The sequence below is a fragment of the Bombina bombina genome, chromosome 7 (assembly GCF_027579735.1).
Source record: "Bombina bombina isolate aBomBom1 chromosome 7, aBomBom1.pri, whole genome shotgun sequence".
NCBI classification, from domain to species: domain Eukaryota; kingdom Metazoa; phylum Chordata; class Amphibia; order Anura; family Bombinatoridae; genus Bombina; species Bombina bombina.
The window spans coordinates 372,806,698-372,833,761 of NC_069505.1; the positions used below are offsets into that span (position 1 = coordinate 372,806,698).

A 27,064-nucleotide genomic window follows, 5' to 3' on the forward strand; every position below is an offset into this window, starting at 1 on the left:
ACTGAGCCGCCTACCTCTGAGGAGTCTCCGTCCCGTGAGGTGTGCACCCTACAGTCATCTCCTAATACACATGCAGCTTCCAGTAGCACTCCTAATCCTCCATCTGGAGGGGGCCTTTTACCGCCAGACTTTACTGAGCAGTTACAAATGGCAGTGTCTGCAGCCTTTAGTACTTTACCTCACCCTGCTAAGCAAAAGCAGAAGGTCAAATATTGCTATCCTTCCCAGGGGTCATCAACCAGGGGTCATCAACTAGTTTGCTGGATTTATCTGATACAAGATTATCTGATGATGAAGGTGCCTCTGATTCTTCAGAGGGCGCTCTTTCTGGGTCAGAATATGGTGCCTCTAAACCTCCAGCTGCGGAGAAACCAGACTTTAGGATTTGAGCATTTACGCTTTCTGTTGAAGGAAGTTTTAGCTACGTTAGAGGTTCTTGAGCCCAAATTGCCTGAGGAAACTTGATTCCTAAATTAGATAAGGTCTACAAGGACAGGGTTGTACCACAGACTTTCCCGGTTCCCGTAAAGATGAGGAACGTTATTAAGAATAAATGGGAAAGGATTGGTTCTTCATTTTCCCCTTCTTCTTCCTTTAATAAATTGTTCCCGGTCCCGAACTCTCAATTGGAGTTGTGGGGTTCCATCCCCAAGGTGGATGGCACTATCTCCATGCTTGCTATACGCACTACTATCCCGCTTGAGGATAGTTCATCATTTAAAGAGCCCTTGGATGATAAGTTAGAAACTCTGTTAAGAAAGATGTTTCAACATACAGGATATTTGTTTCAACTGCGAGTGGCTGTTGCTGCGGTTGCTGGAGCGGCTACCTATTGATTCAATGCCTTATCTGAGTTGATCGATGTGGAGGGTCCCCTCGACGTGATCCAGGAAAGAATTAAGGCCTTAAGGGTGGCTAATTCTTTTATTTGTGATTCTAATATGCAAATTATTTGTCTGAACGCTAAGGCTTCAGGTTTTTCTGTTCAAGTCCGTAGGGCACTCTCGATGAAGTCCTGGTTTGCAGACATGACTTCTAAGTCCAGACTTCTTCCCCTTCCCTTTAGGGAAAATATTTTATTTTGCCCAGGCCTGGACTCAATTATCTCCATGTTTACTGGAGGCAAGGGTGCCTTTTTACCGCAGGATAAGAAGAACAAGCCTAAGGGACAAGGTCCTAATTCCGTTCCTTTCGTTCTGATAAATCCCCAAATCAGCTGCCCTCTGCAAAGCCTGAGCAATCCAAGGGTACTTGGAAACTGGCTCAGTCCTGGAATAAATCCAAGCAGAGCAAGAAGCCCACCGAGACAAAGTCGGCATGAAGGGGCAGCCCCCGATCCGGTTCTGGATCACGTAGGTGGCAGACTGTCACTCTTTTTTGGACACTTGGTTTGGGGACGTGCAAGACCCATGGGTCCTGGAAGTCATCACTCAGGGATACAAGATAGGTTTCAAGTCTCATCACCCAGGAGCAGATTCCTCCTATCAAACCTGTCTGCCAGGCCAGAAAAGAGAGAAGCCTTTCTGGGGTGCATGAGGGATCTTTCCTCCCTAGGAGTCATTGTCACGGTACCTCTTGCAGAAAGAGGTTTGGGATACTATTCAAACCTTTTTGTGGTCCCAAAGAAGAAGGGAACTTTCCGCCCAATTCTGGACCTTAAGTGCTTAAACAAATTCCTATCTGTCCCCTCGTTCAAGATGGAGACAATAAAGTCTATTCTTCCCTTAGTTCAGGAAGAACAGTTCCTGACCACTATAGATCTGAAGGATGCTTACCTTCACGTTCCAATCCACAAGGAACACTTAAAGTTCTTAAGGTTTGTGTTCCTGGACCAGCACTTCTAGTTTATTGCACTTTCATTTGGTCTAGCTACTGCTCTAAGAGTTTTTACAAAGGTTCTAGGGGCTCTGCTTGCAGTGGCCAGAACCAGAGGTATAGCAGTAGTCCATACTTGGACAATTTTCTGGTTCAAGCACCATCCTGTCGTCTGGCAGAAGACCATTCACAATCTCTTCTGTTTCTTCTTCGATCTCATGGTTGGAAGATAAGCTTAGAAAATAGTTATCTTATTCCCAGTACCAGGGTGGAATTCCTGTGCACTATAATAGACTCCATATACATGAGGATATTCCATACAGACCAGAGACGTTACAAGCTAACTTCTGCTTGTCTTGCCCTCCAGACCTCCTTAAGGCCCTATGTGGCTCAGTGTATGGAGGTGATTGGTCTCATGGTGTCCAGCATGGACATCATTCCTTTTGCCAGATTCCATCTCAGACCACTTCAGCTGTGCATGCTTAAACCGTGGAATGGCGATCATTCAAATCTGTCTCAATAGATTTCTCTGGACAATCAGTCGAGAGAAGTGCTCTCCTTGTGGCTCTGTCCAGATCACCTGTCCCAAGGGACATCTTTCTTGAGACCATCCTGGGAGATTGTGACTACAGACGCAAGTCTATCAGGATAGGGAGCTGTTTGGGGTGCCAGGAAGACACAGGGCCTGTGTACTCGAGAGGAATCCCTCCTCCCAATCAACATTCTGAAACTTTGAGCAATCTTTAATGCTCTGAAGTCTTGGCCTCTTCTGGGTTCGTCCCAGTTTATCAGATTCCAATCAGACAACATAACCTTGGTGGCTTACATCAACCCTCAGGGGCGAACATTAAACTCCCTACGAAGTATCTCAGATTCTGGAGTGGGAAGAGGCCCACAACTGCTCGCTGTCAGCTATCCACATTCCGGGTGTTGACAACTGGGAAGCAAATTTCCTCAGCAGACAACCCTTTCATCCGGAGGAATGGTCTCTCCATCCTGAGGTGTTTGCAGAGATTTGCAACAAATGGCTGGCACTGGAGATGGATCTCATGGCATCCCGTCTCAATTCCAAGCTACCCAGATAAGGGTCGCGGTCCAGGGATCCTCAAGCGGAGCTAATATATGCATTTGCAGTTCCTTGGAGGTTCAATCTAATTTACATTTTCCAGCCTTTACCACTTCTTCCTCGTGTAGTGGCCCGCATCAAGCAGGAGCAGGCATCAATTATACTGATTGCTCCATCGTGGCCGTGAAGGATATGGTTCGCGGACCTTGTGGGGGTGTTCTCATCTCCTCCGAGGAGGTTACCTTGTCACAGGGATCTGCTGGAACAGGGTCCTTTTGCTCGTCAAAATCTAGATTCTCTGAGGCTTAGTCCTAGCCAAGAGAGGTTTCTCTGAGAGGGTTATTGACACTCTCATTCAGGCTCGTAAGCCTGTTACTCGTTGCATCTATCATAAGTTATGGAACACTTACTTATTCTGGTGTGAAGAGTGTGGTTTAGCCTGGCATAAGGTTAAAGCTGCCAGGATATTTTCCTTTCTCCAGGAGGAGCTGGAGAAGGGCCTTTCTGCCAGTTCCCTGAGGGGACAGATTTTGGCCCTTTCTGTTTTACTGCACAGGAGGCTAGCAGAGCTTCCTGACGTGTAATCTTTTGTTAAGGCTCTGATTAGGATCAGACCTGTGTTTAAATCTAATGCGCCACCTTGGAGTTTGAATCTTGTTCTTAAATTTTTTGCAACGGGCTCCGTGTGAGCCTATGCATTCAATTGACATTAAATTGTTGTCCTGGAAGGTTCTTTTTCTATTGGCTATTGCGTCGGCACACATACTTTCTGAAATAGCTGATTTGCAATGTGAGCCTCCTTATCTGGTGTTCAACACTGATATGGCTGTCCTACATACCCGCTTGGGTTTTCTGCCTAAGATTATGTCTGATCGCAACATCAATCAGGAGATTGTGATTCCTTCCTTATGTCCTAATCCTTCTTCTTCGAAGGAATGTTTACTTCATAATCTGGATGTGGTTCGAGCTTGTCAGGATGCCAGGAATCAGACTGAGACGAGAAGTGCAAAAATAAGCACACCTTTATTAATAACAAAAAAAATAATAAAAAGTCCACAAGTCAAATAACAAGCCAGGAGTCAAAGCCAGAGCTGGTAGTCAGACAAGCCGAGTCAGGAGCCAAAGCGAGTAGTCAGACAAGCCAAGTCAGGAAGCAGGAGGGACGTCAGACAGCCAGGTAATACACAGCAACTCACAAACAGGTCTGAGACAACGCAAGGGCAAAGCATACTGAACAGAGACCCTTTAAATAATAAGTGATGACATCACAATACTGAGACTGCAACCTGTCTCACACAGATGGTGTACACCAGTCCGGCCATAAGAGGGCATTCAGGAAATGAGCAGCATCAGACACTCTGCACCAGATTCAGTAAGAGGTAAGTAAAATGACACATGGCAAACAAAGCAGGGAAAAAACCCTGACAGAACTTTGAAGTTTTATCTTCAAGCTACTAAGGATTTTAGGTAAACTTCTTCCTTGTTTGTTATCTACTCTGGGAAGCGTAAGGGTCTGAAGGCTTCTTCGACTTCCTTATCTTTTTGGTTGCAGAGTGTTATGCGCTTAGCTTACGAGTCAGCGGGACTTAGACCTCCTCAGAGGATTATGGCACATTTCACTAGAGCAGTGTCTTCCTCTTGGGCCTTTAAAAACGAGGCCTCTATGGATCAGATTTATAAGGCCTCTAGGCTACCTGCTCCTCCTTACATACTTTTTCAAACTTCTACAAGTTTGACGTTTTTGCTTCGGTCAAAGCAGCTTTTGGGAGAAAGGTTTTACAGGCTGTGGTGCCCTCAGATTAGGGTATGCCTTTTTTTTACCCCTCCCATTATCATTCAGTGTCCTCTAGGTCTTGGGTATAGTTTTCCCAACAGTAAGTAATAATGCTGTGGACTCTCCTCATATTACATAAACATAAATTATGCTTACCTGATAATTTAATTTCCTTCTGTATGAGAGTCCACGTCCCCCACCTGTATACTCAGATGAGTGGACCATAATTTGTTTTTCTCTTCCGGCACCATTTATACCCTGATATTTCCCCTACTGTTCCTTGTTCCCTTGGCAGAATTACGGGGATGTGAGGGAAGTAGGGGGAATATTTAAGCCTTTGGCTGGGGTTTATTTGCCTCCTCCTGGTGGCCAGGTTCAGTATTTCTCAACAGTAAGGAATGATACCAGGAATGATACCATGGACTCTCCTTATACAGAAGGAAATTAAATTATCAGGTAAGCATAATTTATGTTTTTTAACATATACTTTATATATAATGTATATGTAATTAACATTGCAATGTAAAAGGTCTGCTTACAAACCACATTGAACAAACATTTACAACTGTCATTTTTTCATGTGGAAACATTTTTCATGTGGAAAATTAGGTTACAGATATAAATTAAATTCTGCACTGTTCAGATAATCACTGTGTACCATATTGCAGGCTCAGTCTTGGTAGTGTGCGAAAACTCAAAATTTTCTGATTTTAAGGGGCCATGGAACTCAAATTTTCTTTCCTAAAATATGGTGAATCCACAACGTCCTCAATTACTAGTGGGAATATCACTCCTGGCCAGCAGGAAGAGGCAAAGAGCACCACAGCAAAGCTGTTAAGTATCACTCCCCTTCCCATAAACCCCAGTCATTCTCTTTGCCTTGTCAATGGAGGAGTTAACGTTTTGGTGTCTGAAGAAAATTGGAATTATTTTGCTACAAGCAAGATTTTTGGGTCTAGCCGTAGTCCACGTCAATCTCTTCAGTAGGGTAGTGGTGGATTTAAAGCAGTTAGGAACTTGTGAGGTGGACCTCACTGCGTTTTCCTAACAGGTTGCTGCCCTAGTTTAGAAAGCCAGAGTATGGTTACTCTGTTCTTTCTCTTGTTACACAGGTCTCTGTAAGGAGTGGCATCCTTTCACACTGTGTGTGCTGTCCAACTGCCGGACAGCTGGATGTGCAGTTAAGTGCCTTTTGTCTTTTGGGGCTAGGAGGCTGGCACTGAAGGGTTAAGCTGAGATTGCTGCCCAATCTCTTTGCATTAATATGGGACTAGAATCCTGGGTACAGGATTCATTTCTGGCAGTGGGCAGGCACAATTGTTATGCGACAATGGAGACTGGGGTTAATCTCCTTTATGGGCAATAAGGAGTTAACACTAATTTGGCTCATGAGTTTATTGTTTATTAAATTGACAGGTGGCTGTTGTTTCCTTTTCCTGTGTTCACGTAATTTACTGCAGTAAATGGAACGGAGACCAGGAGTGGTGAGCAATTTAGATTTTTGCCTATGCTATTGCTCAAAATGTCTGCGGTCTCTTGCCGGCTCTGACGTATTTCTCTGTCAGGCAGCGGCTTTTCCGTTGTGGCTCATCCGGCTTGAAGTGCGCACTTTCATTTCTAGCGCTGCTTCAATTGCCAGTCATGTGTCTCTAACTCCGCTCATAGAGAGAGATGGATCTGATCGGAGCGGTTGCCTGTGGCTGCCTTAGGTGTAGTCAGTTTTCCTCAGCACTTGTTTGCTTTTATAGGGGCAGGTAGGCACCTCAGTCGACAGACATAATTTTCTCAAAGGTTCTGGGGGCTCTCTTGGCAGTGATCAGGTCTCTGGGAATTGCTGTAGCGCCTTACTTGGACAATATATTTGTTCAGGCGCCATCTTTTCAACAAGCAAACTCTCATACATTGATCTTGTTGTCTTTTCTATGTTCCCATGGATGGAAAGTGAATCTGGGAAAGAGTTCCCTTGTTCCATCTACAAGGGTGGTTTTCTTAGGGACCATCATAGATTCCCTATCTATGAAAATATTTCTGACAGACGTCAGAAAATCCAAGATCTTTTATTCTTGCTTCTCCCTTCAGTCTACTGTTTGACCACCAGTTGCTCAATGTATGGAGGTAATTGGTCTGATGGTCGCTTCCATGGACATCATTCCCTTTGCTCGATTCCATTTGAGAGCTCTGCAGTTATGGATGCTCAGACAGTTGAACAGGGACCATTCAGATCTGTCTCAGAGGATAGATCTAGATCAGTCTACAAGAGACTCTCTTCCGTGGTGGCTTTCTCAGGAGCATCTGTCTCAGGGCACGTGCTTCCACAGACCTTCCTGGGTGATTGTGACCACGGACGCCAGCCTGCTGGGCTGGGGAGCAGTCTGGGACTTGTTAAAGGTGCAAGGACTTTGGACTCGGGAGGAGTCTGCTCTTCCCATAAACATCTTGGAGTTGAGGGCGATTTACAATTCTCTGATGGCTTGGCCTCAGTTGTCCTTAGCCTGGTTTATCAGGTTCCAGTTGTACAATATCACCTCAGTGGCTTACATCAACCACCAGGGAGGACTTTGGAGTTCCTTAGCAATGAAGGAGGGGGCTCAGATTGTTCAGTGGGCGGAAGCACACAATTGCTGTCTATCTGCCATCCACATTCCAGGAGTGGACAACTAGGAAGCGGACTTCCTGAGCAGACAGACATTTAATCCCGGGGAGGGGGCTCTCCATCCGGAGGTTAACTCTTAAATGGGGGGTGCCGGAGATAGATCTGATGGCGTCTCTGCAGAACCCCAAGCTTCCAAGGTACGGTTCAAGGTCAAGAGATCTGCAAGCCGCCCTGATAGGTGGTACTTTGGGATTTCAGTCTAGCATACCTGTTTCCTCCGTTTGCTCTCCGTCCACAAGTCATTGCTCGTATCAAACAGGAGAGAGCATCAGTAATTCTAATTGCTTCTGTGTGGCCTCGCAGGACCTGGTATGCAGACCTAATGAAGATGTCATCTCTTCCACCTAGGAGGTTGCATCTGAGGAAGGACCTTCTAACACATCATCCATTCCTTCATCCAAACCTCGTTTCTCTGAAGTTGACTGCTTGGAGATTGAACGTTTACTTCTATCTACGCGTGGTTTTTCTGAGTCGGTCATTGAGACCTTGATTCAGGCTCGTAAACCTGTTACTAAAAAGATTTACCATAAGGTATTGTTTGAATACCTTTATTGGTGTGAATTCAAGGGCTTTTTTTGGAGTAAGGTCAGGATTCCTAGGATGTTGTCCTTTCTCCAGGAAGGGCTGGAGAAGGGATTGTCAGTCAGTACACCGAAAAGGTCAGATTTCTGCATTATCTATTTTGTTACATAAGTGTTCAATATTTTTGTCAGGCTCTGGTCAGAATCAGGCCTGTGTTTAAGTCTGTTGCTCCTCCTTGGAGCCTTAACCTTGTTTGTAAAGTGTTGCAGCAGGCTCCTTATGAGCCTTTGCATTCCATAGATATTAAAGGGACACTGAACCCAAAATTTTTCTTTTGTGATTCATATAGAGCAAGCAATTTTAAGCAACTTTCTAATTTACTCCTATTATCAATTTTTATTCGTTCTCTTGCTTTCTTTATTTGAAAAAGAAGACATCTAAGCTAAGGAGCCAGCCAATTTGAGGTTCAGAACCATGGACAGCACTTGTTTATTGGTACTGTCCAATCAGCAAGGACAACCCAGGTTGTTCACCAAAAATGGGCCGGCATCTAAACTTAAATTCTTGCTTTTCAAATATAGATACCAAGAGAATAAAGAAAATTTGACAATAGGAGTAAATTAGAAAGATGCTTAAAATTGCATGCTCTATCTGAATCATGAAAGAAAAAATTTGAGTACAGTGTCCCTTTAAGTTATTACCATGGAAGGTTTTTTTTTTTTTTTTGTTTTTTTGCTATCTCTTCTGCTCGGAGAGTTTCGGAACTCTCGGCTTTGCTGTGTGATTCATCTTATCTTTCATGCTCATAAGGCGGTTCTTCGTACTAAGTTGGGTTTTCTTTTTAAAGTGGTTTCTGATAGAAATATTAATCAGTTAATTGTTGTTCCTTCGTTATGTCCTAATCCTTCTTCTCATAAGGAATGTTTGTTGCACAACCTGAATGTTGTGCATGCTCTTAAATTTTACCTACAGGTGACTAAGGATTTTCGCCAGTCTTCGGCCCTGTTTGTTTGCTTCTCAGGAAAGCGTAAGGGTCAGAAAGCTACTGCTACTTCTCTTTCCCTCTGGTTGAGAAGTATAATTTTTTTGCTTATGAGACTGCTGGTCAGCAGCCTCATGAGAGAATTGCAGCTCATTCCACGAGGGCTGTTTCTTCTTCTTAGGCTTTCATAAAAAAAAAAAAAAAAAAAAAAAGCTTCTGTGGAACAGATTTGAAAGGCTGCAACTTGGTCCTCTTTGCATACTTTTTCAAGATTTTACAAATTTGATACTTTTGCCTCGGCTGAGGCTTCCTTTGGGAAAGAAGTTCTTCAAGCGGTGATGCCTTCTGTTTAGGTCTGCCTGTCTTGTTTTCCCTCCCTAGTCATCTGTGTCCTCTAGCTTGGGTATTGGTTCTCACTAGTAATTGAGGACGTTTTGGACTCACCATATCTTAGGAAAGAAAACAAAATGTATAAGAGAAAGAAGCACAGAGGCGCCAACATGGCCTAGTAACGTCACGGCAGTCAGATACAAAACATCAGCAGGATAGGAAATATACTCACAAGCGTAGCGCACCCAAATGGTGCTATTGTGGCAGCCTGGAACATCAAACAGTGGTCCAGCTCACTGGTGTCTCCAGCCAGATAGAGATGATCCTTGGCGAGGGCCTATCCTATGATGCCTATAAGGGCAAAAAAGGCACACACATAGCCCAGTAACGTTTTTACACCAGATATAAAAGGATTCAAGGTTGTACTTACAGGAAACAAAGCACCACCAGGTGCAATATCAGCAGTACTGGGACCTCTCAGCCTCCCAGTGGACTGTGGAATCCAATTTGCAGGATGCAGAAAATCACCACTTTGGAAGATAGAACTAGCACACACACTCTGCCCCCAAACAGGAGCAGAATAATTGTGATAAAGCAAGTGTATATTTAAAAACTTTTATTTTAAAAACAGCAACATGTTTCTCAGCCACCACAGGCTGTTTCCTCAGGCTAAGAAAACAAAATGCATGTTTTTTTTATTTTTTTATTGTTTATTGAAAAAAATAATAATACAACAATAGTGTATAGACAAAAACACTGCAAAAATAGCGTGAACTAACTAACAGGAGGAATTCTAAGCTATCTTGTTTCTTCTTTTTTCTCTTCTTTATTACTCTTCTTCTCTTCTTCTTTTTTGTCTCAATCTCTCTCTTCTTCTTTTTTTAATTTAACATTGATGATTCTTTGTATATCTTCTTTAAAACTTATATCTACAAAATGTATGCTTACCTGATAAATGTATTTATTTCCGGATATGGTGAGTTCACGACCCCACCCTTTATTTAAGACAGTTATTTTTTACTAAACCTCAGGCACCTCTACACCTTTACGTTATTCCTTTTTCCATTTCCCTTCGGTCAAATGACTGGGGTTTGTGGGAAGGGGAGTGATACTTAACAGCTTTGCTGTGGTGCTCTTTGCCTCCTCCTGCTGGCCAGGAGTGATATCCCCACTAGTAATTGAGGACGTTGTGGACTCACCATGTCCGGAAATAAATACATTTATCAGGTAAGCATACATTTTGTTTTTTTTTCTTTCATGTTACAGATAGAGCATATAATTTTAAACAACTTTCCATTTTACTTCTATTATCTACTTTTTTTGTGTTCTCTTGCTATCCTTTGTTACAAAAGGGATGAACAATGAACAGACATTGTGAGACCATGGCCTTGATTATGTTTTGCTTTCAGACCAAATTAATAGCAGAGTTTCTCAAGTGATCACAATGCTATATTGTTTTATAAAAAACCCTGTCGCCGCCGCAAATGAGTTTTAAACTGAAAGTACTTCTTTTCAAAACAGAAACTGGGCAGTCTCCTGAAACTGACTTATACAATAGCTCATTCACACATCTTAAAGTGAAAGTAAAGTTTTTCTTAGTTCAATGCATTTTTTAACATATAATGTGACCAACATCCTAGTCGCTAACTTTGTTTTTTCATAATACCATTGCTTTCAAATAAATCTTATCTTTATTCAGACCCTTTTTTCGCAGCTTCCTCCTCCCCCTCGCATTCTTCCGGCTTTGTCTCTGTAAATGAGTTATGCGCTCCTAACCGCTGTTAGCGTAACTAAGCGTGCACGTTCTCGATCTGTAGAACTATGCGCATGCGCAATTCTACCATCTACACTCCGATGCATTATATCAATGAATCACTTTAGCCATTCAGCAGTGCACTCTGTTCTGTAATATCGGACTGAGAAGCATAGCGTCTTTCATAGAATCCCCTATAGACCACAACGAGCAAATTTGATTATTATTGTTAAGCAATATACTAGAAACTGATTAAGTATAAATAATATGTAATATATATATCCAATATTATTCATTATAATTTGATATCAATAAGGAATTTGATAACAATCTCTTTATTTGCCTTTTTTATTATTATTTTTTAAAGATTGAAATCTATTAATAAATCTATTGGCATTGTATATATTTTTATCTTGGTGTTTGCACAAGGCTGTACATGTATTTTAAAACTATTTGTTATTTATTTTCATTTTATTATAAATTACAAGACTAATATATAAGAAGAAGAGGGGAGCGCAAGAAAAAGGCTATTTCTTTAAAATGTATAAAATAAATATAAACTTTATTATATACAATTAATATCGATTACATTTTAAAGCATGGATACATGTGTGTAGCTAAACTGAGAATATATGAATAATAAAAACACTGATACATTTATAGACACAGAGAAACAGAACAATATCACTGATGGTGGCAATGCAATTGTGAAATAATGAACATTCTATAGCGGATCCATGTAGCTATTATAACACACTGTATATATGATCAAACTATGAATAAATTAGATTTGGTAAAAGTAATAAATGAAAACCATTATATCAATTATATTAATAATATATAAGAAGAAGAGGGGAGCGCAAGAAAAAGGCTATTTCTTTACAATGGATAAAATAAATCTAAACTTTGTTTTATTAGCTTGCAATTTGGTTTACTTGATATCAGCAATAATTAATATTTTATAGAAAAAAACAGGATGCAGATTAATAACATTGCTTTGCTTCAAGACTAATGATGTTTGCAAAATAAAAAGCTGATAATCAAAGGCATTCTATATTATAGTCTATAGTCAAGGCAAAAAAATATAAATCTTTGTGAAATCGTTTATTTCTTAGAAAGAGATTGTTCATTGTTATCATAAAAAGTAAATTCATTGCTTAGAGCAAGTAATAAACAATGTTTTGCTAAGAATTAAAACTTTTTAAAAAGAGTTATTGCTTTTTTCTTGAGTAGAATAATAACAAATAGCTGTTCTTATCAGCATTTCATTTTGAAATATTCGTTAGTATTGATAAAAAGGAAAGTGATTTATCTGCACCCTTTGATTTTTAGCAATGAAGTTAAAATTTTCTTACAAGCAAAGGATGCATATAAAACAAAATGCTTTGCATCAATACTAACAATGTTTGCAAAATGTAACTCTGATAAGAAAAGGCATTCTATATTAGTCTACTCAAGAAAAAACAAAATATATATTTGTAAACTCATTTCTTTCTTACACAGCAATTGTTTGTTCCTTGTTATCAGAAACTGGTAATTATTGCTTAGAGCAACTAATAAAGAAAGTCTTGCTAATAAAGATAAGATTATAAAAAAGATTTATTGATTTTTGCTTGAGTAGAATACTATGGAAGTGCTGTTCTTATCAGCATTTCATTTTGAACACTTCGTTAGGATTGAGAAAAAGGAATGTGATTTATCTGCATCCTTTGTTATTCAGCCATGAATTTAAAATGTATTACAAGCCAAGAATGCCGATAGAGCAAATTGCTTTGCATCAATAACAATGTTTGCAAAATCTAACGCTAATAAAAGCCATTCTATATTAGTCTACTCAAGAAAAATACTATAAATCTTTGTAAACTCATTTCTTTCTTCTCAAGAGTTTGAGTTTGTTCCTTGTTATCAGAAACTGGTAATTCATTGCTTAGAGCAAGTAATAAAGATTTTTTTTAGCTAAGAAAAGAATTTAAAAAAGATTTATTGTTTTTTTCTGGAGTAGACTAATATGCTGTTCTTATGAGCTTTTCATTTTGAAATGTTCGTTAGTATTGATAGAAAGTAATGTGATTTATCTGCATCCTTTGTTTTTCATGAATGAAATTAAAATTTCTTAGAAGCAAAGGATGCTGATAAAGCAGATTGCTTAGCATAAATAATAATGTGCATAATAAAAGTAAATCTACATTATTCAGGTCAATCTCAAACGAAAAAATTGTTTTAAATGCTTTTCTTTCTTAGCAAAGCAATCTGTATTCATTAAAAGGATGCAGAGAAAAAAACATTGCTTTGCATTAGTAATAACAGTTTTAAAAATCGAAATCAGAAAAGAAATGGAATTATATATTATAGTCAAGTCAACCAAAAATGAACTATATATTTTGAGAACTTTTATTTCTAAGCTTGCAATTTTATTTCATTATAATCAGCAAATGATTAAAAGTTTCTTTAACAAATCAGGATGCAGATAAATTATATTGTTTTGCATCGATACTAACAATGTTTGCAAAATGAAATGCTGTTACTAAAAGACATTATAGTCAAGTAAAAAATAAATTAATATTTGTAAAATCGTTTCATTCTTAGCAAGAGATTATTTGTTCCTTGTTATGAGAAACATTTAATTCATTGTTCAGAGCAAGTAATAAAGAATCTCTCGCTCAGACAGAAAAGATTGTAGAAATAGTTATTTTTTGAGTGACTAGACTATAATATAGAATAACTGTTATTAGCAGCATTCAATGTTGAAAACTTCGTTAGTATGGATGTAAAATAATGTAATTTGTATTCATGATTTTCTTTTTATAGTTTTAACAAGAGATAAGTTATATAAAGATATGAACAAAAGAAAAATTCCAAAATCTTTATTGCTTTTTAGGATGAGTTGAATATAATATAGAAATACTTTTATTTTCAGCATTTCATTTCGGTAACATATTTATTATTTATTTAAATCTATGTTATGTTCTACATACCTTTCTTTTCAGAAAATATCAATTAATTGCTAATATAAAAAGACTAAATTATGTTACAATAAAAAAAGGAAACTTTGCGTATGCAATTCTTAGTTTTAAGAGATAAATCAATTGATTTTTATTTCCTTTAGAGATTATGAACAGTTCTGAATGAAATTTTAAAATTTTTATCAAATTTATTTTCATATCTTTAGGATTATATATTATAGGAAGAAAAAAAAATGATATAAGTAATTTAAACGTGTATATATATAGAGATTGATATAAATGAAGATATTAAATGAATTATATTTACAAAGAATGAACTCATAAATGACACTTGCGCTAATCTATCATGTATTTGAAATAATACATCTTATTTAAAAGTTAGTATTCTATTAAATTAATTGCGATTAATATCAAATTCTTTTATAAACATTATTGTTGCTTATTAAAGTATGATAATACTTATTTTGTGCTCGTTAGTATATATACATAAATTATTATGAATATAGAATTACGGAATGTCAGAAATAGAAGCTTTGATTCAGTTGACGATCAATATTGAACTATGGCTCACAGTGCGCATGCGGTAGATGTGAACGCGCAAATCTTGTGGCATAGAGGTTTATCTCTAACGCATGCGCAATAGAGGAAGTGGGTGTCTTCAATTCCGAAAGAGACGCCAGTGGGGGACCCAATCCGTTAGATACGGATGATAACGTCACGATTGAACGAAAAAATTTTTTTATGCGGGTGGAGGAGCGAGGGTAGACGACGGCACAATAAATAAGTATATTACAAATGTGAAAAATGTTTCTAAAAAAATGATGAATGAAACTATACTTTATTTTTAATATACTTTTAAGTGGTAGCGAACTGTCTGTTTGACTTTACTTTCACTTTAAGGTTACAGGAAAGCTCTATTCATGTAATTCTTTATTCACCCTGAAAAGTAAATATTCATTTGCATGTGTGACATAACCTATTGTTTATCAAAATACAATTTCAACACTCAGTAACTATATGAATCCCATACATATCTTGGCATTATAGTCCTACTCTACTTTTCTAGTCACTCCAACACAACATCTACAAATGGCGTGTTTTTATATTATATTATTGATATTTGATTGTAAGTCTCACATGCACTGTTGTGAATGTCACAAACAGCTTTTCAAGCTGTTAAAAAGTGAGTTTAAATTGTAAGGTGATCGCCTAAAAACTTTTTGGCCCCATAGAGAAAATATGGCATTTATCCAGGATCTGAAAAAAGCGAAGAACAAGTTGCTGATGATAGATTGTGATCAAAGCCCAAGTACTGTGTTTTACCTCTCCTGACCTGATACAGACATGTTTTTTTCCCTCCCACAGTATGACAAGCTGCTGAAGATGGTAAAGGATTTTCAGCCCTATCGTGACCTGTGGACCACAGCATCTGATTGGATGCGCTGGTTCGATAGCTGGATGAATGATCCTCTTACTTCTATTGATGCAGAGCAGCTAGAGAAGAATGTGGTAGAATCATATAAGACAATGCACAAGTGTGTGAAACTTTTTCGGGACATACCAGGTAAGTTCAGTTGTAGTTCATTTATTGCAGGGATTTCATATGATCTTTTTTATTCTAATTTGTTAGAAATCTCCTTTTTTGCAAACACTATAAAAAGCACTATGTATGGATAACTCTGAAAAAAATTATATTCTGTACAAACATATAACTATATCATCAACATATAGAAACACATAAACATAGATTTTAACTCCAATAAGCCCATAGAGTCTGCCAATATTGATTTGTAAAACATAGGCTTAATTAATTCTTAGGATATTTCAGGCATTCTTGAATTCCCTTATCATCTTTGCCATTACAAACTCTGGGGGTGATCACAATACTTTAAAAAAAATGTATCAACTGATTTATCTGCCAAAATCCACATAGACTTTAATAATATATTTTGTAATCAGAAGCAGGTATATATGGCACAATTTATTTGTCTTCCTTTAGTATTTTTGTTTGCTTACTTTAACATAACATATATGGAAATGTGTTTTTTTTTTAACTTTTATAATCATAAGAATAGAAAAGAGGACAGAAACACTATATGGCACACTTGTTACATATAGAAAGGAGTGTTTACTAAGCTATAGGAAGGAGGTAGGGAAAAGGAGACTGTTAAGATAAAATTAAACTTTAAATTAAAGTTATTACAAGTAAATTGAGGACACATTAAAATTATTGGCAAAACGCGCGTCAGGCGTTCACACTACCCTCTGTTTTGTTCTTCACTTTATATGTCTGTGTGTATGCACTATTTGATAACTGAGGTTATTATGTATCGACTATAACTTTATAGTTTCCAATATCAGCAGATATAGCACTGGGATAACCAGCCTTTTTAAATAATTGCAAAGGGGTACTGCGAGAGATAGACAGAGCCTGTGTGACTTTCAGTGAGATAGGGATCTTTTTTACTCGCAGTACACTGTGCAATGGGGATAATCACCCATATTGTGCTAATCTGTGATATTTAATAGTAAGTTTGATACTAATTTAATTGTGCTGATACTTGTTATTCACAAACAGGTGGCAGACATGTGTATTTGTTTGTTTTTTAATAATTTTAATGTGTCCTTAATTTGCTTTTAATCACTTTAATTAAAAGTAAAATTTTATCTTAATGATCCCCCTTTCCCTCCCTCCTTCCTATAGTTTGGTAAACACTCCTTTCTATATGTAACAAGTGTGCCATATAGTGCTTCTGTCCTCTTTTCTATTCTTATCATGTTACACAGGTTCACTGCAGAAGGAATAGTGAGTGTTTACCCTACCCCTCCTCTCTGACATTGCTCAGAAAACTATTTACACTTTTATAATCGTGTCATCTAAAATTCAAATCAATTTGATCTACAAAAACAATAACAAATTTGACTTTGCAAATCCTAATGCTTACAGTGGGAGCTGCATATAATATATTCAAGGTTTCATGGTTAACTGAAAAATCTCCGCCTCTTAGCAAATAGCCATGTGCTCCAGGTAGCACCGTGCCGGATAGCAGCCATGGCTATTGGGTAAGAGGTGGAAATGTCACCTCTCAGCAAAATAGCGTTCTGTCAGGGGCTGCCTGAGCAGCTCAGTGCGGCGAACGCTTCCAACAAATAAAGGGACATTCAGCATGAAGTATTTTATACTCCATGGCGGAAAGTCCCCTTTATTTGTCCCAATAGTACAGGGAGTGCAGAATTATTAGGCAAATGAGTATTTTGACCACATCATCCTCTTTATGCATGTTGTCTTACTCCAAGCTGTATAGGCTTGAAAGCCTACTACCAATTAAGCATATTAGGTGATGTGCATCTCTGTAATGAGAAGGGGTGTGGTCTAATGACATCAACACCCTATATCAGGTGTGCATAATTATTAGGCAACTTCCTTTCCTTTGGCAAAATGGGTCAAAAGAAGGACTTGACAGGCTCAGAAAAGTCAAAAATAGTGAGATATCTTACAGAGGGATGCAGCACTCTTAAAATTGCAAAGCTTCTGAAGCGTGATCATCGAACAATCAAGCGTTTCATTCGAAATAGTCAACAGGGTCGCAAGAAGCGTGTGGAAAAACCAAGGCGCAAAATAACTGCCCATGAACTGAGAAAAGTCAAGCGTGCAGCTGCCAAGATGCCACTTGCCACCAGTTTGGCCATATTTCAGAGCTGCAACATCACTGGAGTGCCCAAAAGCACAAGGTGTGCAATACTCAGAGACATGGCCAAGGTAAGAAAGGCTGAAAGACGACCACCACTGAACAAGACACACAAGCTGAAACGTCAAGACTGGGCCAAGAAATATCTCAAGACTGATTTTTCTAAGGTTTTATGGACTGATGAAATGAGAGTGAGTCTTGATGGGCCAGATGGATGGGCCGTGGCTGGATTGGTAAAGGGCAGAGAGCTCCAGTCCGACTCAGACGCCAGCAAGGTGGAGGTGGAGTACTGGTTTGGGCTGGTATCATCAAAGATGAGCTGTTGGGGCCTTTTCTCCAACATAGGTGTGTCCGGTCCACGGCGTCATCCTTACTTGTGGGATATTCTCTTCCCCCAACAGGAAATGGCAAAGAGTCCCAGCAAAGCTGGTCACATGATCCCTCCTAGGCTCCGCCTACCCCAGTCATTCTCTTTGCCGTTGCACAGGCAACATCTCCACGGAGATGGTTAAGAGTTTTTTGGATGTGTCTTCCAAGACAAAATTGCTTAACATCCCTTTCAAGGGTAAAACACTGTTTGGGCCTGATTTGAAAGAGATTATTTCAGACATCACCGGGGGAAAGGGCCACGCCCTTCCTCAGGATAGGTCTTTTAAGGCTAAAAATAAGCCTAATTTTCGTCCCTTTCGCAGAAACGGACCAGCCTCTAACTCTACATCCTCTAAGCAAGAGGGTAATACTTCACAACCCAAACCAGCCTGGAGACCGATGCAAGGCTGGAACAAGGGTAAGCAGGCCAAGAAGCCTGCCACTGCTACCAAAACAGCATGAAGGGATGGCCCCCGATCCGGGACCGGATCTGGTGGGGGGCAGACTTTCTCTCTTTGCTCAGGCTTGGGCAAGAGATGTTCGGGATCCTTGGGCACTAGAAATAGTTTCTCAAGGTTATCTCCTGGAATTCAAGGAACTACCCCCAAGGGGAAGGTTCCACAGGTCTCAATTATCTTCAAACCAAATAAAAAGACAGGCATTCTTACATTGTGTAGAAGACCTGTTAAAGATGGGAGTAATTCATCCAGTTCCAATAAGAGAACAAGGGATGGGTTTTTATTCCAACCTGTTCATAGTTCCCAAAAAAGAGGGAACATTCAGACCAATTTTAGATCTCAAGATCCTAAACAAATTTCTCAGGGTTCCATCGTTCAAAATGGAAACCATTCGAACGATCCTTCCCACCATCCAGGAAGGTCAATTTATGACCACCGTGGATTTAAAGGATGCGTACCTACATATTCCTATCCACAAGGAACATCATCATTTCCTAAGGTTCGCTTTTCTGGACAAGCATTACCAGTTTGTGGCACTTCCAATCGGATTAGCCACTGCTCCGAGAATTTTCACAAAGGTACTAGGGTCCCTTCTAGCGGTTCTAAGACCAAGGGGCATTGCAGTAGTACCTTACTTGGACGACATCCTGATTCAAGCGTCGTCTCTGTCAAAAGCAAAGGCTCATACGGACATCGTCCTAGCCTTTCTCAGATCTCACGGATGGAAGGTGAACAAAGAAAAAAGTTCTCTGTCCCCGTCAACAAGAGTTCCCTTCTTGGGAACAATAATAGATTCCTTAGAAATGAGGATTTTTCTGACAGAGGTCAGAAAATAAAAAATTCTAAGCTCTTGTCAAGTACTTCATTCCGTTCTTCGTCCTTCCATAGCGCAGTGCATGGAAGTAATAGGATTGATGGTTGCAGCAATGGACATAGTTCCTTTTGCACAAATTCATCTAAGACCATTACAACTGTGCATGCTCAGACAGTGGAATGGGGATTATACAGACTTGTCTCCGACGATTCAAGTAGATCAAAAGACCAGAGATTCACTCTGTTGGGGGCTGACCCTGGACAATCTGTCACAGGGAATGAGCTTCCGCAGACCAGAGTGGGTCATTGTCACGACCGACGCCAGTCTGGTGGGCTGGGGCGCGGTCTGGGAACCCCTGAAAGCTCAGGGCCTATGGTCTCGGGAAGAATCTCTTCTCCCGATAAACATTCTGGAACTGAGAGCGATATTCAATGCTCTCAAAGCTTGGCCTCAACTAGCAAAGGCCAAATTCATACGATTTCAATCAGACAACATGACGACTGTTGCATATATCAATCATCAGGGCGGAACACGGAGTTCCCTGGCGATGGAAGAAGTGACCAAAATAATTCAATGGGCGGAGGATCACTCCTGCCACTTGTCTGCAATCCACATCCCAGGAGTGGAAAATTGGGAAGCGGATTTTCTGAGTCGTCAGACTTTCCATCCGGGGGAGTGGGAACTCCATCCGGAAATCTTTGCCCAAATAACTCAATTATGGGGCATTCCAGACATGGATCTGATGGCGTCTCGTCAGAACTTCAAGGTTCCTTGCTACGGGTCCAGATCCAGGGATCCCAAGGCGACTCTAGTGGATGCACTAGTAGCGCCTTGGACCTTCAACCTAGCTTATGTGTTCCCACCATTTCCTCTCATTCCCAGGTTGGTAGCCAGGATCAATCAGGAGAGGGCTTCGGTAATCTTGATAGCTCCTGCGTGGCCACGCAGGACTTGGTATGCAGACCTGGTGAATATGTCATCGGCTCCACCATGGAAGCTACCTTTGAGACAGGACCTTCTTGTTCAAGGTCCATTCGAACATCCGAATCTGGCTTCCCTCCAACTGACGGCTTGGAGATTGAACGCTTAATTTTATCAAAGCGTGGGTTTTCAGATTCTGTAATAAATACTCTGATTCAGGCTAGAAAGCCTGTAACTAGAAAAATTTACCATAAAATATGGAAAAAATATATCTATTGGTGTGAATCTAAAGGATTCCCTTGGAACAAGATAAAAATTCCTAAGATTCTTTCCTTTCTACAAGAAGGTTTGGAGAAAGGATTATCTGCTAGTTCTCTGAAGGGACAGATCTCTGCTTTATCTGTTTTACTTCACAAAAGACTGGCAGCTGTGCCAGATGTTCAAGCATTTGTGCAGGCTCTGGTTAGGATCAAGCCTGTTTACAGACCTCTGACTCCTCCCTGGAGTCTAAATCTAGTTCTTTCAGTTCTTCAAGGGGTTCCGTTTGAACCCTTACATTCCGTAGATATTAAGTTATTATCTTGGAAAGTTTTGTTTTTGGTTGCAATTTCTTCTGCTAGAAGAGTTTCAGAGTTATCTGCTCTGCAGTGTTCTCCGCCCTATCTGGTGTTCCATGCAGATAAGGTGGTTTTGCGTACTAAGCCTGGTTTTCTTCCGAAAGTTGTTTCCAACAAAAATATTAACCAGGAGATAGTTGTACCTTCTTTGTGTCCGAATCCAGTTTCAAAGAAGGAACGTTTGTTACACAATTTGGACGTAGTCCGTGCTCTAAAATTCTATTTAGAGGCTACTAAAGATTTCAGACAAACATCTTCCTTGTTTGTTGTTTATTCTGGTAAAAGGAGAGGTCAAAAAGCGACTTCTACCTCTCTTTCCTTTTGGCTTAAAAGCATTATCCGATTGGCTTATGAGACTGCCGGACGGCAGCCTCCTGAAAGAATCACAGCTCACTCCACTAGGGCTGTGGCTTCCACATGGGCCTTCAAGAACGAGGCTTCTGTTGACCAGATATGTAAGGCAGCGACTTGGTCTTCTCTGCACACTTTTGCCAAATTTTACAAATTTGATACTTTTGCTTCTTCGGAGGCTATTTTTGGGAGAAAGGTTTTGCAAGCTGTGGTGCCTTCCGTTTAGGTGACCTGATTTGCTCCCTCCCTTCATCCGTGTCCTAAAGCTCTGGTATTGGTTCCCACAAGTAAGGATGACGCCGTGGACCGGACACACCTATGTTGGAGAAAACAGAATTTATGCTTACCTGATAAATTACTTTCTCCAACGGTGTTTCCAGTCCACGGCCCGCCCTGGTTTTTTTAATCAGGTCTGATGAATTATTTTCTCTAACTACAGTCACCACGGTATCATATGGTTTCTCCTATGCATATTTCCTCCTGTCCGTCGGTCGAATGACTGGGGTAGGCGGAGCCTAGGAGGGATCATGTGACCAGCTTTGCTGGGACTCTTTGCCATTTCCTGTTGGGGAAGAGAATATCCCACAAGTAAGGATGACGCCGTGGACCGGACACACCGTTGGAGAAAGTAATTTATCAGGTAAGCATAAATTCTGTTTTCGGGTTGAGGATGGAGTCAAGCTCAACTCCCAGTCCTACTGCCAGTTTCTGGAAGACACCTTCTTCAAGCAGTGGTACAGGAAAAAGTCTGCATCCTTCAAGAAAAACATGATTTTCATGCAGGACAATGCTCCATCACACGCGTCCAAGTACTCCACAGCGTGGCTGGCAAGAAAGGGTATAAAAGAAGAAAATCTAATGACATGGCCTCCTTGTTCACCTGATCTGAACCCCATTGAGAACCTGTGGTCCATCATCAAATGTGAGATTTACAAGGAGGGAAAACAGTACACCTCTCTGAACAGTGTCTGGGAGGCTGTGGTTGCTGCTGCATGCAATGTTGATGGTGAACAGATCAAAACACTGACAGAATCCATGGATGGCAGGCTTTTGAGTGTCCTTGCAAAGAAAGGTGGCTATATTAGTCACTGATTTGTTTTTATTTTGTTTTTGAATGTCAGAAATGTATATTTGTGAATGTTGAGATGTTATATTGGTTTCACCGGTAAAAATAAATAATTGAAATGGGTATATATTTGTTTTTTGTTAAGTTGCCTAATAATTATGCACAGTAATAGTCACCTGCACACACAGATATCCCCCTAAAATAGCTATAACTAAAAACAAACTAAAAACTACTTCCAAAACTATTCAGCTTTGATATTAATGAGTTTTTTTAGGTTCATTGAGAACATGGTTGTTGTTCAATAATAAAATTAATCCTCAAAAATACAACTTGCCTAATAATTCTGCACTCCCTGTAAATCCTAGCGTTTCACAAATACTAGGATTTACCATAACTTTAAACATTTGATGGAGAACTGGAATTACATATTGATTTTAATGTCCATTTAATTTCCACTCAGGCTGCCAAGATGTTGCTCAGGACACTAAAGGTCGTATTGAAGAATTCAAGCCTTATGTTCCATTAATACATGGCCTACGCAATCCTGGTATGAGGAACCGGCACTGGGAAACCCTGTCTGAACAAATACAAATTAATATTAAACCAAAAGCCAACTTGACCTTCTCCCGTTGTCTGGAGATGAATCTTCAGGATCACATAGAGAGCATTGCTAAAGTGGCTGAGATTGCGGGCAAGGAATTTTCTATTGAGCAGGTACAGGGGTTGTTTGTAAGCTGATGGGATGAGATAGATCTAATTAAGATAAGGACACGGTCATCATAAGTAACTATTGTATGTTCTTCATTTTCAGGCTCTGGACAAAATGGAGAACGAGTGGACTACAGTGTTATTTAATGTGCTTCCTTATAAAGAGACGGGGACCTTTATACTGAAAAGCCCAGAAGAGGCTTCCCAGTTGCTGGATGACCATATAGTCATGACCCAGAGTATGTCCTTCTCACCCTTCAAAAAGCCTTTTGAGGAACGTATAAGCACATGGGAGAGCAAGCTCAGAATGACACAGGCATGTATCTATTGTAATAACTTTCTCTACTCAGTTTTGTGAACTGCTCGCTACTCTGAGTGTGTAAATCTGTATTGTACACTGGGGCTGCCCAAACTATGGGTCACATCCTGGGGTTTTTGTGTGGCTCTCAGCACTATTGATAGGAAAATCAATTGATAGGAAAATCAAGGGAGGGCCTCAGTTTAGGGGTTAATAGTTAGTTTATGGGTGTTAGTGTTCTTTTTAGCACTTTAGTTATGAGTTTTATGCTACAGCGTTATAGTGTAAAACTCTTAACTACTGACTTTAGAATGTGTTACGAATCTCGGAGGTAGAGGGTGTCTAGCTCACTTTTTGGCCTCCCAGGACAGACTCGTAATACTAGCGCTATGGAAGTCCCATAGAAAAAAGGGTTTACAAAGTTTACGTAAGTCGGTTTGCGGTAAGGCCAAAGAAGTGTGTGGTGCCCCTAAACCTGCAAGACTTGTAATAGCAGCATTAGGAGCTGTTAACGCTGCTTTTTCATCTTAACGCAAAACTCGTAATCTAGCCGTATGTTTTTATTGTATTTGCCGCCATCGGATGGCAGCTATATGCTAATCATGCTCCTATGGAAACAGGAATTATTGTTTAAAATAAAGAACATATATATATATATATATATATATATATATATATATATATATATATATATATATATATATAGGTAGCCCTCAGTTTACGCCGGGGTTAGGTTCCAGAAGGAATGGTTGTAAATTGAAACCGTTGTAAATTGAAACCCAGTTTATAATGTAAGTCAATGGGAAGTGAGGGAGTTAGGTTCCAGGCCCCTCTCAAAATTGTCATAAGTAACACCTAATACATTATTTTTAAAGCTTTGAAATGAAGACTTCAAATGGTAAACAGCATTATAAACCTAAAAATATACTGTAGATTGTATCATCATCAAACTAAGTTTAATAAACAAAAACATTTGCTAAACCGCACCTAATGAAATTATCACACAAACACAGACTGTATCATCATCAATCTAAGTTTAATGAACAAAAACAAAATCACACAACTGACTTTATCATTATCAAACTAAGTTTAATGTAGAAAAACATTTTTTTACTTGCATTTTTCTGCAGCTAAGGGAAGTGGCTGCTAGATCTTGTTCCTTTAAAAACGGATCCATTGCTCAGGTCTGGTTATACACTGATTAGCCTGCCTGTGTTTAATCACACAACAGACTGCATCATCGTCAAACTAAGTTTAATAAAGAAAAACTTTTTTTTTTACTTGCATTTTTCTGCAGCTAAGGGAAGTGGCTGCTAGATCTTGTTCCTTTAAAAACGGATCCATTGCTCAGGTCTGGTTATACACTGATTAGCCTGCCTGTGTTTAATCACACAACAGACTGCATCATCGTCAAACTAAGTTTAATAAAGAAAAACTTTTTTTTTACTTGCATTTTTCTGCAGCTAAGGGAAGTGGCTGCTAGATCTTGTTCCTTTAAAAACGGATCCATTGCTCAGGTCTGGTTATACACTGATTAGCCTGCCTGTGTTTAATCACACAACAGACTGCATCATCGTCAAACTAAGTTTAATAAAGAAAAACTTTTTTTTACTTGCATTTTTCTGCAGCTAAGGGAAGTGGCTGCTAGATCTTGTTCCTTTAAAAACGGCTCCATTGCTCAGGTCTGGTTATACACTGATTAATTTCAGCCTGCCTGTGTTTAATCACACAACAGACTGTATCATCATCAAACTAAGTTTAATGAACATAAACGTTTTTTTACTTGCCTTTTTCTGCAAACAGTTCTCTGCATTGAGTCTGCAGCTAAGGGAAGTGTCTGCTAGATCTTGTTCCTTTGAAAGCTGATCCATTGATCATGTCTGGCTTGCTTTTCTTTGCATGTGTTTGCTGCAACACAAGCGGACAGCTAAACCTACTGGCTATTTTAATGTATGCATGTGCTAATGCTTTTAATAGCAGTCAATGCTTTTCAATAGCAAAAAAAAGGGCGTTATTCTGAAACGGCGCAAATTGAACCGTCGTAAACCGAGGGCCACCTGTATATATATATATATATATATATATATATATATATATATATATATATATATATATACACGTACGTAGAAAAAAAGGCACTCACTGGAAAAATTAAGACTTAGCTTTTAATAAATAATTAGGTTAAAAGCGCATAACGTTTCGGAGGCATTCCACCTCCTTTTTCAAATGCATGATACAGACATTTTGAAGAATACAAAAAGCAGTATACAGAATACATTACCCCTTCACCTTAAATACCCAATTGGCTTCTGACAACGCCAAGCCGCGTCCGCGGCCCACATGCTCCATATCCGGAAATCATGTGACCGGAAGTTGCATCATCCACGTGAATCACGTGATGACGTATGTTACCATAGTGGCATTGTTTGTTGTCTAGCGATGTCTTAGACAGAGCGGAGTGGCCCATCTGAACGCCAAAAACACAAAAGGCCAAAATCCTCATCAGCCATCATTTAAATCCACTCCGCCTATGTCACATACCTATGCAAGCAGACGTATATAAGAGCACTGTGTGAAAATAAAAACAATGAAAGCTATCAATCATAAGTGATCAATAACAGTTAAAAAAACATGTATATGAAGGATATATGAGTCTACCAATATCTAGAAAAACCTCATATATATTGGTGTGTATATATTTATATATATAACCTACTCATTAAGTGGATATTGGGAAATGCTTTAAAACATCACATATAAATAACCCAAACCCTGAAAAATATATATACACCCAATATATCTATACGTTATTCATGTTTCCTGGAGCATGGTAAAAAGATACCAGAGGACTTGAGGACTTGAGGTTGTTATAATCGTGCATAGGAGTCAAAAAAGTTATTGAATGGATGGATATGACAATAGAAACAAGTGGAAGAAAAAAGGCTCAGTTCCCAGTATAAAATGGTGAGAAGTCCAGCATAGTGTTTAACCCTCTAGGTGTTATGGTATCCAAGGTGTAAATCCATCTTGTCTCCAATCTCAGAAGCCGATTGCCCCTATCACCCCCCCTTGTCAGCGGTGGTACTTGGTCAATTAGCATGGTCTTAAGACTTGAAACACCATGTTTGTGTCGGGCGAAATGGTGTGCTACTGGTTGATCAGAGTCGCCATTTTTGATGGCTTCCCTGATCGCACAGCGATGATTAGCCATGCGCTCTCGGAACGTAGTGACCGTTTTCCCTATGTATACAAGGGAGCAAGGGCAAATCAACATATAAATCACATGGGTACTCCTGCATGAGAGTCTGTAGTTGATTTTATAGCGCTTATTAGTGTGTGGATGTTGGAATGTGTCTCCTTTCAGCATGCTATCACATGTGACACAGTCACCACATTTAAAGCAGCCTTTTTTGTTTGATTTCAACCAATTACTCGTCTCATAACACCTAACCAGGTCTGTTTTCACCAACAAGTCTTGCAAGTTCCTTGCTCGACGATATACCATTCTAAGATGCTGTTGCTTCATGAATGGTAGAGAAAAACAAATGGGACTCTACTAAATCTAAGTAGTATGTCCAGAAATAAGGTGCGCCTAATTTATGCTATTTCAAAAGTAAAAGTATGGATAGATCCTAAGTTGTATGTCTGGCAATAAACAACAAATGTGAACTGTATAATTATAAATACGAATACATAACATTAAAAATAGTCACCACAATCATATGGTAAGGAAATAAACATCCGTTAATGCAAGTGAATGTCCCAATATAGAGTGGTGTCCAATCTGGAAATGATGTCCCAAACGATAGCTGCTCTCTCCAGAGATGTTGAAAAAGAGATGACTTGCGTTCTATAAAGAAACAAAAAAAGAAGAGGTGCTCTGGTGCAGATGATCCTTGGCTACAAATGAATCTA

The 27,064-nt window shown here is 39.5% G+C and overlaps 1 protein-coding gene across 1 annotated transcript in view; it reads left to right on the top strand.

Annotated features, from left to right (window-relative positions):
• The window catches only part of DNAH1 (dynein axonemal heavy chain 1), a 691,978-nt gene that overhangs the window by 301,843 nt on the left and 363,071 nt on the right, over nt 1-27,064 (top strand). The window contains exons 20-22 of the mRNA XM_053721084.1: nt 15,224-15,422; nt 22,604-22,857; nt 22,955-23,167. Coding sequence (XP_053577059.1) covers nt 15,224-15,422; nt 22,604-22,857; nt 22,955-23,167 — 666 coding nt within the window. The remainder of the gene's footprint in view (nt 1-15,223; nt 15,423-22,603; nt 22,858-22,954; nt 23,168-27,064) is intronic.